This window comes from Alligator mississippiensis, chromosome 5, assembly GCF_030867095.1.
Source record: "Alligator mississippiensis isolate rAllMis1 chromosome 5, rAllMis1, whole genome shotgun sequence".
Classification (NCBI taxonomy): domain Eukaryota; kingdom Metazoa; phylum Chordata; order Crocodylia; family Alligatoridae; genus Alligator; species Alligator mississippiensis.
The window spans coordinates 49,586,248-49,601,199 of NC_081828.1; the positions used below are offsets into that span (position 1 = coordinate 49,586,248).

Here is a 14,952-nt window from a genome sequence, read left to right on the forward strand (position 1 = left end):
TGGCTGTTCTGAACTCATGCAGGAGGGAGCTGTGATTCTGTTGACAGGGTAGACACCACTAGTGTGTACTCCTAAAGGGAACAGTGCACTGGGGACACTTATGCTGGCCTGGGATAATTGGAGCACAGCATGCAATGGCCATCCCTACTTGCTTGAACTAGTCTAGAATTCCCCAGACTGAGGATTTCCCTGTGAGAGAAGAGTCTCAAGGTGCCCTGTAGCAAAGTTCCTTCAGCATTGTTTAGCCTTGGATGAGCACTGGGTCTCACGACTGCACCCTAATCCCTTTGACCTTCAGGAAATCTTGTTAGCTAAGAACTGAGATCCATAGTTGCGAACCTGTCTGGGCTCCTCCATCCTGAAAGTGGTCAGAGCGTATGTGTACTCCCCTGCCCTCTACCAAACAGGCACACACCCATGCATCTCCCATGGATTCTGTGCAGATATAACACTAAACCATTTTAAAAGGCAGGGGGCATCTTGCTGCTATAGATTGCATGACTGTTGAACCAGTGCAATTGCTGTCTCTGTCCACTCACGTACTGAAATAATGGAGCCAAATAAATTATAGTACCAAAAGAGGAGAGCCAAATAAATCGTAGGGGAGCTGAATAAAACAGGTTTAAAGTTATAATGGTTTAGCTCCTACTTTGAATGCCTTAGAGATGGCAGGCAAAACAGTTACAGCAAAGTAGCTGTAAAGTGTTATAACTGTTCATCTGTCTACACTTATAGCTTGTCTCAGATGTGAGCACTTGAATGACATATACCTGAAAATTGGCTTCCTTTACTTCTGTGAATGAGAGGGATGCTCAGCATGGACCCTCATGCTGAAAGTGGGCATGGGTTGCTCACAAAGAACTTAAGATGCTTTTTCTCCCCATCCCAGGTGTACAGTCAGAACTGCTTGTGGCATGAGATCAGCCACAGAGTCCTCCTGGGGCAGTGCATGTGTTCATTTGTGTCTGTATGCACAAGTATGTCTGTGGGCCTCCAGACAGTAGCTGAGCATGGGGAGATGTCTGGAGATGTGGAGGTCTTCTGTTATTTGCATTACTGTGTACACTATGTATTTGTGGCAGCATATGTCAATATATGTTTCTAAGCATGTGTGCTTTGGCCTGTATTTTTTATTATAGTGAGCATGTGTCTGTCTGTATATACAGATATGTCTATGGTTCTATCAAAATGCACATCTGTGTAAATGTGGTATTGTGTGTACACTGCTATGTATGGTATGTGTGTTCTTGCCTGAATTATCATATTGATGCAAACATGTTTGCACAACATGTTTGGTACAAGCAGGTGTGCATAAATCTGTGTGTGTGTGCATGCTTATAGGATCTTTGTATCTTCCTGCCTGCCAGGATCTCAGGATTTGTGCATAGATAACCAAGTGTGTCAAACATTTGCATGTTCCAATATGTGTTTGTCCTCTGTGGTATTATTTATGTGTGGTATGTATGCACACATATATGTGCATGTGTGTACATACAGCAGTAAGTTATGTGGTTTGTATCTGCAACAAGATGCGTGTATGTGTGCATGCATGCACCTGCACAGGTGACTAGTGATAGGATGCATGTACCTATAGAGGATCATATCTCTGAAGTAAGATACCCTGCTCCTTATAGGGATCCTTATTTTTCCTGTGTCTAGGGCCTCCAGATGTGGATCAGCCCTGTGAGCCCAGCTTGCAAGCCTGGAGCCCAGAGCTCCACCTATATCATATGAACATGACTGTCCCTTGCCCTCAGCCTTATGGCTGTATCCTGGAGCTGCATTTCCTGCATCCTGTTTACCCAGATTCACTTATGCTGTGGACCACATACCTCTCAACGGACTCACCCAAGGCTCTCTCCAACATTGAAATCTTGACGGAGCATGGGGAATCCATCCCCTTGGGACCCCTGGACACCTTCTGTGACATCCCTCTTACCATTAAGCTCAACATCAACAAGAAGGTATCTGGGGTAAAGGTCTATACCTTTGATGAAAGAATGGAGATAGATGCTGCTCTCTTAACCTCCATGCCTCAGAGCCCTCTTTGCTCCAACTGCAAGCCTATACGGTACCGGGTCCTCCGGGACCCACCATTTGCTAATGGGTCCCCCATTGCAGGGATACAGATGCACCGAAAGTTCACTGACACGTGAGTAGCAAGGTTGATTCATCAGAGGCTATGTTGTTTATGGGGGTTCTAGTTCTGACTGCTGTCCTTTTAGATTCATTGGTCATTTTAGGATTGAAATGTTTGATCTCACAAGTGGACTCTGTACCCATCACCAGAGTTTGCACTAAGACACCCAAGTGCATATAGCAGTTTCATGTAACTAAATACTCATCAAGAAGATGAGCCAACTGGAAGGAACCCCTTACCTTTGAGGCATTTCCCAGTTGTGTAATGAATGTACACGTCATAAAGAGCAAGAGGCAATGCCATGAGATGGTCTGAGAGAAAAGCGACAGGCATTTCTGTATTACCTGGCAAAGACCTTCCCCTTATAATTTCTGCTTATGGCAGTTTAGAATGGGGGGTAGGCATATCTGTATTTTTGTTTGTGTGTTTGTACACAGACTGCACTGTCAGATATTCCTAAAGCTTGTATCCCAATACAAAAAGAGCCTTTAGACCTCATTATCTGACTTTCTGCAGCATACAAATCAGATAATGACTCCTGCAACAAACCCAAAAACTCTTGGTTCAGCTAGACTACTGTCATGCTGAATGTTTTATTGAAACTTTTAAAATACTAGAGATGGGCCACAACCCATCACAGACCTAAATAGTGCTAGACTTTGGGTATGTTGGAAATTAGAATCTAGATTGGAATTTGCCAAGCTGTCATCATAATGGGCCAAATCAGAAGTCTCATTCCCGGTACCCTAAACTTTTGAGGGAATTCAGAACCCAGATCCAGATTTGAATTGAATCCAGATCTGAATCTGCAGTTAAGTGACTACGACAACAATGGTGGCCGTCAAGGCAAACTTCAGTAAGGCACTAAGGACCAGCTCTCCCACTCCTGATGCTCTTTCTTCACTCCCACCCATACCACTTTACCTTTTACCTGTTTCCCTTTCTCAGTATTCTGCTTCCTTGGCTAGTGATCTAGCCATTGGGTAAATACTTCAAAAGCACCTGAGCAATTTAAGAGCCAAAGTACCTATATCAAAAGTCACTTAGGCACTTAGAAATCTAATTCCCTTTAAAAGTCAGTGGTTCTTTGGTGGTTTTAAAAACTGTATCCATTAGTTTTGCAGGGTATTCTTTGTCACGTTCCTAGTGCCCTCTGCTACACACAGATAGAGTTTAAGGGTGTTGAGAGTGGGTGGAAGGATATTCAGTGTGGGTTTTAAAAAGACTGCAGCATTCATTGAATGCTGCACCCATTGTGAGCTCATGGGGAGTTTCATTACTGACATTACTGGGTGCATAATTAGGCCAGTACTAAGCACTACTGAAAATCCTATATGAAACCTTTTTACAGAGCTCCCAAATCATCTGCTGTGAGGAAACAAGCTAACATCTCTTTGTCAGCAGCTCTGGGAAGGGAGCAAATGAGTCGAAAACTTCACCTTTCGCCAGGTGTACACTAGATCAATGAGAACTGTGAAAAGGTCTCACAGCCTCATTGACATCGTAAGCTGGCAAAAGTTCAGGTACAGATGCAGCTGTGCCCATAAAAGAGGGCTTCTGCCAGGTTAGCTTCTCTCATTTGAGGAAGTGGCGTAACCATGCCAGTAGCAAAACCTCTACAACTGACAAGTGCTGTGACTCTAGTAAGGGACTCTATTCATACAGCTGTGCTGGCACAGCTACAGTGGAAGAGGATCTCTAATGTATACATGTCCCCTGGTTTCCCACCTGGTTGTGCAGCTTCCACAGGGCTGTTATCTTTCCATTCTGCCTTTGTACAGAGCATGTGAGTCCCAGGATCTAAAGCCAGCCCCAGTGTCTCTCATGAATCTGTTGTAAATAGCTACATATAGACATATGTCTTGCTTAAAGCTATTGCTTGCTTTCACAGTTTGTTGGATTCCTCTGTGTTTCTGCAGGGAAGTCACACCAGGTGAACTGTACCGCTATCAGATCCAGGGGGTGGCCGGGACAGCCGTGGGAGAGCCCTCACCACCATTAATCCACATTCATGGTGCTCCTTATTGTGGAGATGGAAAAGTGACCGTGTAAGTATAACATTCCACACAAGATAGAAAGTTATTTTCAAAGCAGTCCTGTTAAGAAGGTTGCATCCTAAAACTAAACCAAACCAGCCTAATCTGTCACTCACAGGCACTAGGTTTATGCCATGGAAATGCCTCTAAACTTGGTGGCTCCCAGGCAGCCCAGCTAAACTGATGATGAAACCCAAAACCTTTAAGCAGGATGGGGGATAACAAGTTGGTCCATTTATGAGCCACCCATCATGGCCAGCTCTACACGGTTGTAGTCGGCACTTTCCACTATCCCATCCTCACATCCCACCTGGACATCAAGTGGTAGGACATGCTCAGCAAGGACTAGGGTCCCTGGTGGACAAGTCTGTATTCCATCTTGATACCATTATCCACCAGGAAATCTCAGCTGAAGGCTCCTTCGCAGACCTGTTGCCATGGGCGTGTATCTGGTGTGCTTCACAGACACCCCCAACACCTGTCTCTCCTGTGAGCAGAGGGAGACCCTGGCTCACACCTACCTTGAGTGCACCAGGCTACAGCCCCTTCACTACCTCCTTCAGACCCTCTTGGTGAGGTTCTGGCTGCACTGTTCTTCTCACTGTTCTTCTGTTATTTGTGCACTCCCATCTGTAGCCCCACACAGTTCCAGGACCTTCTGGTCAACCTCCTCCTGGCCCTAGCCAAGCTAGGCTAGCCATCTATCTCACCAGGAAGGAGGTTCTGGCCGGGAGGACCTCCAGGGACTGTGGGGCTTTTCTGTCCCTTCCCCAATCCTGTCTCCAGGCAGAGTTTCACTGGGTAGTGTCCACTGGCTCCTTGGACTCATTCATGGGCCAGTGGGCACTGTCCAGTGTGGTCTGCTGAGTGCCCTCCCCTTGGTGCACTCATTAAACCTATGACCTCACTCCTGTCTGGGATATATTTTGATTTGTCCCAAGGAATCAGTTTTTTCTTGCCCAGTGGCTTCCCTTCTAAGGGAGACTTACAGAGTTTCTTAGTGGGCATTGGCCTATGGTCCCTTAAGCAACACATAGGCCTGTTGCAAAGCTTCATTATCTCCAGGAGTTAGCAATGGGCCTTGAGAGGTGTGGAGTTGGGACATGGATTCTGATCTGAACTTCTCCCAAAGTTGGTAGGTGCTTGGATCCAGTGTTTCGGTTCTGACTCATCTAATTATAATAAAGTTGCACAGATGTTAACTCCAAATGGGATCATTGTGGCCATTGAGTCTGATTTCCTGCAAAGCATGGGCCATAGAATTTCACCCAGCAACTACCGCATCAAACCTGGAAACTAATGGTTCACCTGGAGCATATCTTTTAGAAACATAGTCTTGATTTAAAGACTCTTCAAGTGATGGGAAACTTACCACATCCCTTGGAAACCTATTCCAGTGCTTAATTATCCTCCATGATAAAATATTTGCCATATTTCCTATTTGACTTTTTCTGACTTCCAACTTACCATTTTATCAGAACCATTTTTCAGTGAAAAACTCTGCATAAGCTTTTCACTGAAAAATATCAGTGTGTTTCTCTTACAGCTTTTTTAAATCCAGTCTTCCTTCACATCTTTGTGAAAGCAAAAGGAAAAGGATTGTGCTGGTATAGGAACCCCAAGGGGGAAGCTGATTAGAAACAGGGGTCTATACCTTCAGCTGGTGTAATCTGGCCATGGACTCCAGTGAGATAATGACCACATTAGCCCTAATAGCCAAGATGACTGATGTTGGAAAGATGGAACAGGCAGGGTAAATGGGAGTAAGCGGCTGAGAATGTGACATAGTATAATGTTATTGATCTCAGGTGTAGTTAGGAATGCAGTTTGGGAAACCCACTTTTAACAAGTCTTTCCCTTTAAACCTTCAGGGTGATATAACAGAGGTGGACAAAATGCAGCCCGGGGGCTGGATGCGGCCTGCCAGGCCATTCTATCTGGCTTGCAGGGCCCCTAAAAATTTAGAAAATTAATATTTATCTGCCCCTGGCTGCCTATCATGTGGCCTTTGATGGCTTGCCAAAACTTAGTAAGTGGCCCTCAACCCAAAATAATTGCCCGTCTCTGTGGTATAACAATAGAAAGTGGTCAACTTGCCAGATCTTTTTGATGATAATGTGCAGGAAGCTGCACTTGTGTTTGAAGGCTGCTTTTGAAGCGATGTCTTTGTGGATTCATGTAATAACATGCACATTCTTCTTAGCATAACGTTTCCCTTAGTTTTGCCATCAGACCAGCTTTTACAGTGTAGTGGCAGGCTCTGCTCTTGGAAACTGTTTTCTTTTTCTTGTGAAGTACAGAACAGAGTTTTTTGGAGTTGTGCCCTTGCTTGCTCGTCTCAACCCTCTCTTCTCTCACCTCCACTTCTCCACTTGCTACCAGAAAACCTGCTGCTTCCCAGATGTTTCATGCACAGAGCTCTACACAGCAATAAAGGCACTTCATTTGGACCGCAAAAAATTGGATCTTTATCCAAGCTGCTGTTTGCAGCCATGAGGTGTAATGTGTGCTTGGAGCTAGTGCAAAATTTTCCAAGGGCATGGAGCTTTCTGGTGTCACCCTCCAAATCATCCTCACTACAGCTTGTGTTCCAACCTGCAGGAACCTGCAGGTTGTTACACCAGAGAGATTTCCTGCCAACTCCACCTCTCATCTTCTCCTCACTGCATTCACAGTTCTCCAGCAACTCTTTCCAGATATGTCTCCAGCATGGGTGGATTTTGAAAAGGGAGGTACAAGTGGTGTGGCACATCATCATGTATAATGCAACATATTTTTCTCCAGTTAATGAGAAACTAGAAGCTTTACTAATATGCTAGCAGCCTAGTGCTGCTTTAAATCAAAGCCAAAAGAAATATAACTTTATTGGAATGTGCACTAACTTGCTAGATTATTGGCACGTCTACATGAGATGCTGGCTGTGCAGTATCCCATGACTACCATGCCATAGCATTGCATGGCAGGAAGCATGATGTGACGCTACGGCACAGTAGTCATAAGATACAGCGCAGTCAGCTTCACAAAACTGCTGTTCCTTGGCGTGACTGCACAGTAAACCTGATTACTGCACAGTCATTTAATACCTGTTTGTACAAGTACTAAATGACTGCATAGTAATGACTGTGCGGTCATCATCTTGCATAGACGTGGCATATATATATCAAGTTTAGAAAACACAACAACCTAGGCTAAAAATAGTCAAAAGATTATTAGTGCTGTATTCCTTATTGTTATATGTACTCTGTTATCTAGATTTATAAAACAAAATCTAGCCTTCTTGAGTCTCTTGACAATGCATCAATATTTCATTGTCAGTCATTTCCACACCTGAATTAATATTACCATTGCTGAGTGAAGGTTTTTAGCTAGATCTAAAAATGGTCTGCAGGGTTGTGAAATAGAAGAGAGACATTACCAGGAATGCCTAACAGATAGTAAAATTACAAAAGAACAGATAGTTTGAATAGATTATAATGAGCCATGAAGCCAACTGACTCTCACTGCTACCTGAATACCACTGCCTCTCCCCAGCAGTTGATTTTCATAGATTCATAGAGGTTAGGGTCGGAAGGGACCTCAATAGATCATCGAGTCCGACCCCCTGCATAAGCAGGAAAGAGTGCTGGGTCTAGATGACCCCAGCTAGATACTCATCTAACCTCCTCTTGAAGACCCCCAGGGTAGGGGAGAGCACCACCTCCCTTGGGAGCCCGTTCCAGACCTTGGCCACTCGAACTGTGAAGAAGTTCTTCCTAATGTCCAATCTAAATCTGCTGTCTGCTAGCTTGTGGCCATTGTTTCTTGTAACCCCCGGGGGCGCCTTGGTGAATAAATACTCACCAATTCCCTTCTGTGCCCCCGTGATGAACTTATAGGCAGCCACAAGGTCGCCTCTCAACCTTCTCTTGCGGAGGCTGAAAAGGTCCAGTTTCTCTAGTCTCTCCTCGTAGGGCTTGGTCTGCAGGCCCTTGACCATACGAGTTGCCCTTCTCTGGACCCTCTCCAGGTTATCCGCAACCTTTTTGAAGTGTGGCGCCCAGAATTGCACGCAGTACTCCAACTGCGGTCTGACCAGCGCCCTATAGAGGGGAAGTATCAACTCCTTGGACCTATTTGTCATGCATCTGCTGATGCACGATAAAGTGCCATTGGCTTTTCTGATGGCTTCGTCACACTGCCGGCTCATGTTCATCTTGGAGTCCACTAGGACTCCAAGATCCCTTTCCACCTCTGTGCCACCCAGCAGGTCATTCCCTAGGCTGTAGGTGTGCTGGACATTTTTCCTCCCTAGATGCAGCACTTTGCATTTCTCCTTGTTGAACTGCATCCTGTTGTTTTCTGCCCACTTGTCCAACCTATCCAGGTCTGCCTGCAGCTGTTCCCTGCCCTCCGGCGTGTCCACTTCTCCCCATAGCTTTGTGTCATCTGCAAACTTGGACAGAGTACATTTGACTCCCTCGTCCAAGTCACTGATAAAGACATTAAAGAGTATCGGTCCAAGGACCGAACCCTGCGGGACCCCACTGCCCACACCCTTCCAGGTTGAGACCGACCCATCTACCACGACTCTTTGGGTGCGGCCCTCTAGCCAATTCGCCACCCACCGGACTGTGCAGTCATCCACGTCACAGCCTCTTAACTTGTTCACCAGTATGGGGTGGGATACCGTATCGAAGGCCTTCCTGAAGTCTAAGTATACGACATCCACCCCTCCTCCTGTGTCCAGGCGTTTCGTAACCTGGTCATAGAAAGAGACTAGGTTGGTCAGGAACGATCTGCCCGCCACAAACCCGTGCTGGTTTCCCCTCAGCATAATCTGCCCTGCCGGGCTCTCACAAATGTGAGCCTTGATAATTTTTTCAAAGACTTTACCAAGGATGGAGGTGAGACTGACTGGCCTACAGTTGCCCGGGTCCAATTTTAAGTTTGAGTGGAGCAGGAATTGTAGAAAATTAGGGTTGGAAGGGACTTCAAGAGGTCATCTAGTCCAGCCCCCTATTTAAAGCAGAACCATCCCCAACTATCCTCAAAGGGATCAAGGGAGGATGTGCAACTACATCATGGCACCCGTCTTGGATCTGCTCCTGGGCCTTGGTAGCTGCCCTTTTACACAAAAATCCCATCCTAAAACCTCAGGGGAAAATGGGAATGGGAATGGTGGGAAATAGGAAACCCCTCTGTCACTGGGGTTTTCCAGCCCTTTACCCCCTGACAGAAGTCAGACTCTGCTTTCTCCATACGCTGTCATCCCATGGCCCCATCCATGAAATTTGACTCAGTAGTAGCTTTTAACCATTGAATCATTATCAGATTCAAGCCTGAAAGTTGTAGGCAAGGGTGGTCTTAATGATTCTTGCTGGCATTCTCCTAGGAGCATGGATGAGGAATGTGATGATGGGAATCTGTTGGATGGAGATGGCTGCTCTAGGACATGCAAAAAGGAAAAGGGCTTCAACTGTGTTGGTGAGTTCAGGAAGATCACTCTGTCAGGGGCACAACTGGGATGCAGGTGAATGGGGCTTAACCCTAGAGGGTCACAAACCAGGGGTCAAGAGCAGGCAGGTCACAACAAGCCAAGGTCTGTAAGCCACCAGGATGTGGTTGGGCAGGGCACTACCATAGAGTCTTGAATCAGGAGCAAGGATCCAGACTGGAGACACTGGCTAGGGTGTTTGGAGTATGCAGCTATAGCTGTAAGGGACCAGGATGTGGGAGATCACCAAACAAAAGCCTGGAGGCAACTGTCAGAAGTCAGGGGTCTGGGCTGGAACATGGGTGTCAAGGAGCTGGCAAGGCAGTCTGGAAGCAAAGGTAACCAAGGCCAACCAAGGACAACTTAGTCTGCTTGCTGCTCTAACTCCAGATACAATTTGCCGTGCCCAGAACTAAGACTATCATGTGTTCACCATTGGCTGCAGAAACTGGAGCACTTTAACCTGGAGGGCCATGTCAGCTGGGGCAGACCTTTCACCTTACCCTTTCTGTCCAGACCCTGCAGTGACACTCCTCTGAACACCTAGTCACTTGGCCCATTACTGCAGAATATCTGTCTTCAAGCTGTGCTCCTGGGGCAGTTTACGGATCCCATCTTGTCCCTGTTGTGTAGATTCCATCTGTCAACAAGCCCAGATGCTGCTTGCTAATCATAGTCCTGTCCAGACATGCTGAGCATATCCATGCTGTCTTTACTCACACCCATCTCTTTAGATGAGGAGTGTTAAACTCACCCTCTCTGGGCTGGATCCTTGCAGATCAGGGCTCCTTGTAGGTCAGATCCGGACCTGGCCAGCAGCAGCTGGGCAAGCAGCAGTGGTGGCAGAACCATCATTCACCCTCCAACCTCAGAAAGGCATCTCCAGCAGGACCCCATCATCCCAAATTATGTGATAGGCCCTACCCCTTACACTCACCCTGCCCCAAAATTCTTGGGTCCACCAGGAGCCTTGTAGGCATAGGTGATATGTTTGACATCCCTGCTTAACACAGCGAGACACAGGTTCTGTGCAACCTTCTGTCTTTGTTGTTCCCAGCAAGCGAGAAGGTGTTGACCTTTCTTCCCTGCCCCGTGTTATATCATCTTTGCAGTGAGCTATTCTCCTTGCTAGGACCCCCTTCCCCAGCAGAAGTATCATAGATAAATGTTGGGTTGCATCTGTATAAATTTTGTTGCCTTTGGCCTCTCTGCAGGAGAGCCGAGCCTGTGTTATGTCCATGATGGTGATGGAGTGTGTGAGCCTTTTGAGAGAAGAAGCAGTATCCTAGACTGTGGCCTTTACACTCCCAAAGGATACGTGGATCAGTGGGCAACACAGGCCTTTGCCTCCCACCAAGATGAGAAGTCATGCCCTGTTTCCGTAGTGACTGGAGAGCCTATTGTGAAGGTAAGAGCAAGGTATTTCCTTATATCTGTCCAATCATGGGGAGAATTCCCAAACCTGACATGATCTTAGCCTAACCTTCCTGGACTTGCTTGTAGAGCATCTCTTCCAAAAGTCCCATGACCCCTCACGCTTGCAGCAAAGAGATTATCATTAATCTGGTGATTTACAGTTGTCAGTGGAACCTTGGAAAGAAAAACCAAACAGCAGTGCTGGCTCTGTTGTGACATGGGCTAAACTTTGGTCTCCTTTGCACTGCTTTGGGCCTCAGCAAAAGGTGACATGATCAAAACGTGACTCCAAGAAAAGGGTTTTTTTACCAGGAGCCACACAGTTAGCCCTGGAATCCTCCGCCACCAGATTTTATTGAGGCCAACAGCTTTACAGAGGATTCAAAAAAGATTAGTGACTTGGGAGGGAAATTCATTCCTCTGCAGAGCCAGCACAAGATCCATGCACTATTTACGTTTCACTTCAGCCCTCTTTTCAGTGGTCTATGGGCTGCCCGTGGCAAAGGGCCTAACTTAGCTAGCAAAACCTTTTCCCATTTGCATGTTAACACGTACTTCACATAAGGAGTAATTTACAACTTCCCCTGAAGCTTCCAACACTAGCTGCTCTGAGACAGGATGCCAGTCTAGATAGAGCACTTGTCTGTTCTGGAAGTTCCTGTGGTTCTGTGTTCCTTTGCATCTCATCTTCTTAAATGATATATTATCTTCTTAATTTGTAAAGTATCCTTTGGTCCTCCTCCACATGTGCCAGTGTTTTCCTGAACAGTAGTGTGGCCTGGCAGATAGAGCACTAGGCTGCAACTCTCTTCCAAGCTATGCTTCTCGCCTGTTGGGTGATCCTGGACAGGTTGTTTCCCTGCTGTGTGCCTCATTTTTCCTGTGTGAAATGGGGATAATGCTATTGATGCACTGTGTTAAGTGCTATTATTGCTTCTTATACTGACCTGTAAAATGCCTGGCACTTTGTTGGAGCAGTCATCATAATCATCAATATCCAAATATGGATTTCAGATAAATATAGAGAATCACAGAAATATTTCTTATAAAAGGGATAAGGAAGTGGGGAGTTAGCTTGGAGACAATTGCCATATTGCAGTCCCTTGTTTCCCTGTTACTTTGAACTGTCCTCATACAATGAACAGGCTTCTTGAAACCCAATGTTCCTTAAGTCAGAGGAGTCAAAATTTTACACTGCATCTGGTGTAAATCAGTGTAGTGAATAGGACCAAGCTGACCACCTGGCCCTGGATATTGATTATTTGGAAGTTGGTTCTGTGAAGCTATTACTGAGCCAGATCCTCAGCTGGTATGTGTTGCAAACCTTTCCATGAAATTAATGGGATTATGCCACCTGGTGGCCGGACTCCATTTCCCAGTAGCCCCTGCATCCAGTTGCTGCATACAGTTTCCATGGAGTAGGGCATCCTAGGATCTTGCACATGCTGTCACCGGTGCAAGATCCCAGGCCCAGCCCTGGTAACAGCATGGCCTGGAGCTGGGGCAGAAAATCTGTTATTTTTGAGGTTGAAAATCTGTCCTTTCCAGGTATGCAAATCTCACCTTCAGGATCTGCTGCAGAGTCACTCCCTTGCTGCTTGGTTCCCCTGCGCCCCTAGCCAAGAGGCTATGCAGAATGAAAATGGAGAGAAAATGCTCTTCGATGATCAGAGAGTTTGGCTCAAAGTAAGTGAGGCTACGTTGTCAGGGCTGGAGCAGGCTTCCCTATTATTTGCCCTTGGTTTTTATCAATGAAGGCCAATATCCCTACCTTGGAGTAATCATGAATTACCTGTGACAAGACTCAACAGCATCATACACGCATCAGATGCATCTGTGGGTTCTACAGGTCAGTCGTAGGAGCCCTGTGCCTGTACTATTTGTATACCTTGCTTCATCCACATTATTTGAACCTGTTGCACCCACCTGTTCTGAAGGTTACCAGGATGTAGATCTCTACACAGAGAACCATATCTGAAAGAGAAGCCTTCAGCAGTGATTAGGAGATGAAAAAACTCATTCCTGGCCATTTTCTGTTAAGTGCAATCAACTGTGTCCAGAACAGGGTGAAACTATGATTTTATTTTATTTTTTTTTTTGTGCTGGACCAATACTAAGGTAGATTATTCAAGATTAGTAATAGTAACTAGTCTTGGGGAGCCCGATTCACCATTGGCTTGCCCCAGTGGGTGCAAACAAATGTAGCAGTGTTTCACACTCAGTTTTCTCTTGTTCTGGTGTAAGTGGCAGCACAATGCATGCTATAACCCTCAAACCCTGCATATTCTGAGAAGGCAGACTGCTTTTGGGAGCTGAGCTGGTTGGCCTGAGATTCCCAGTCATTCAGAGATGAGTTACAGAAGAGATGAGTCAGACCCTTCTTTTGATCTGGGCCTGAGTTTCTGAGATAACTGTCCCTCTGTCCATATCAAAGTTTATCTATGATGTTCTTCAGGGGAAAGAGCTGAATCTTTTGTCTTTTCATTTAAAAAAAGTAATTAATCAGTAAAGTGACTCCATCATGTCATGCAGCTTGAACCCAAGAGAGTGAATGACTCCAAGTTGTTGTTTTGTGCCCAGTGAATTCAGCTGAGGACATGAATCCATATTTATAATCTCCCTCAGTAGTTCCAAATACAATACATTTAGCTCACAATTTAACACATTTATTTTTCCTTGGTGCTGGCTGTATAGGCTGCATTGTGATAGCCACGCTGGGGGTCTCTTGCCTATTTTTCCATAACCAGAAATTCTGTCATTTGGGAGAGCTCTGGATACTATGAATGAATGTGTGAGGTATGCCAGCATCCAACCAGCTGCTCTGGGCCCTACTCTGCCAACTAGATATTAGTTGCATCGGAAGGATTTGAGCAGAGAAAACACAGAGAACTGATACACTGATTAGGGAGATAATATTTTTATAGTGTTGATTTTTTTGACCGCAATCACGGTTCAGTTTTATGTGGCTGTTACCTCGTATTATCTTAAAGATGCTATTTGTCTTGTTCTCTTTGCACAGTTTATTAGGGGCATGTTGCCCTGGGTAGTTGTAGATTGTTTTGTTAAGGCATTCAGAAGACTTAATGAAGCATCAATCATTAGTCTGTGAAAGGGAGTATACCTTTCTGGCTCCTCCTGTATTCCTGACTTTCTCTGTGTTTACCAAGATCTTTATCTACCTAGTCTTCATTCTTACGTATCTGCATGCTTATATCACTCCTTCTATGTTTACAACAATGCAAATACACTTCATTTCTTCCACTTCTAACAAGAAGGCGGAGAAGCCTATCTTTGCTCCACCTTGGTGAAAGCTCACGTTCTGCTTCTCACCAGGGGTTAAAACATGTTCCATTTTATTGGAATTTGTGGTCAGTTCCCTTCCTCCATGGTTGTTTATATTAAAGACTTTCATTACTGGCTCCGCAGGCTCTCTTTAGGAGTGCTATTATTTTCTGCCCATAAAATTATTTATGGACTAGTAATAAATATGCCCATTTTCTTTTTCTTTTATAGAGTTTGTCTGATTGCTAACAGATTGGGTTGAGAAGACAGATTCATGTTCACAAGCACATATTAAAATTATGCACCCTTCTGTGCAAACACAAATAGCTGTTTACACTCACATGTCTATTTCACTACCATGGGTACTGCCCTCTACTTACAGGACCATGGATCCTTAAAGATGCACCTGTTTTTTTAGGGGCAGTACAAGTCACATCACTAATGAGATACATGCTTCCATTTTCTGTGTATTCAAACGTTTTCAATAGGTGGTGCTAAAGAGCAAAGAAATGATCCTGCCTGTAGATGAGTATGGGCATGGCCATCCATCAAAACATGCAAACGTCCATGCACCTTAATGAGGCTCCCACAGTGCACCTCAGTAT

At 45.4% G+C, this 14,952-nt stretch overlaps 1 protein-coding gene across 1 annotated transcript in view; it reads left to right on the forward strand.

Annotated features, from left to right (window-relative positions):
- Positions 1-14,952, forward strand: part of PAPPA2 (pappalysin 2) — a 188,553-nt gene that overhangs the window by 85,723 nt on the left and 87,878 nt on the right. Inside the window, exons 7-11 of the mRNA XM_019500187.2 lie at positions 1,660-2,152; positions 4,060-4,188; positions 9,548-9,639; positions 10,864-11,057; positions 12,614-12,751. Of these exons, the coding sequence (XP_019355732.2) occupies positions 1,660-2,152; positions 4,060-4,188; positions 9,548-9,639; positions 10,864-11,057; positions 12,614-12,751 (1,046 nt within the window). The remainder of the gene's footprint in view (positions 1-1,659; positions 2,153-4,059; positions 4,189-9,547; positions 9,640-10,863; positions 11,058-12,613; positions 12,752-14,952) is intronic.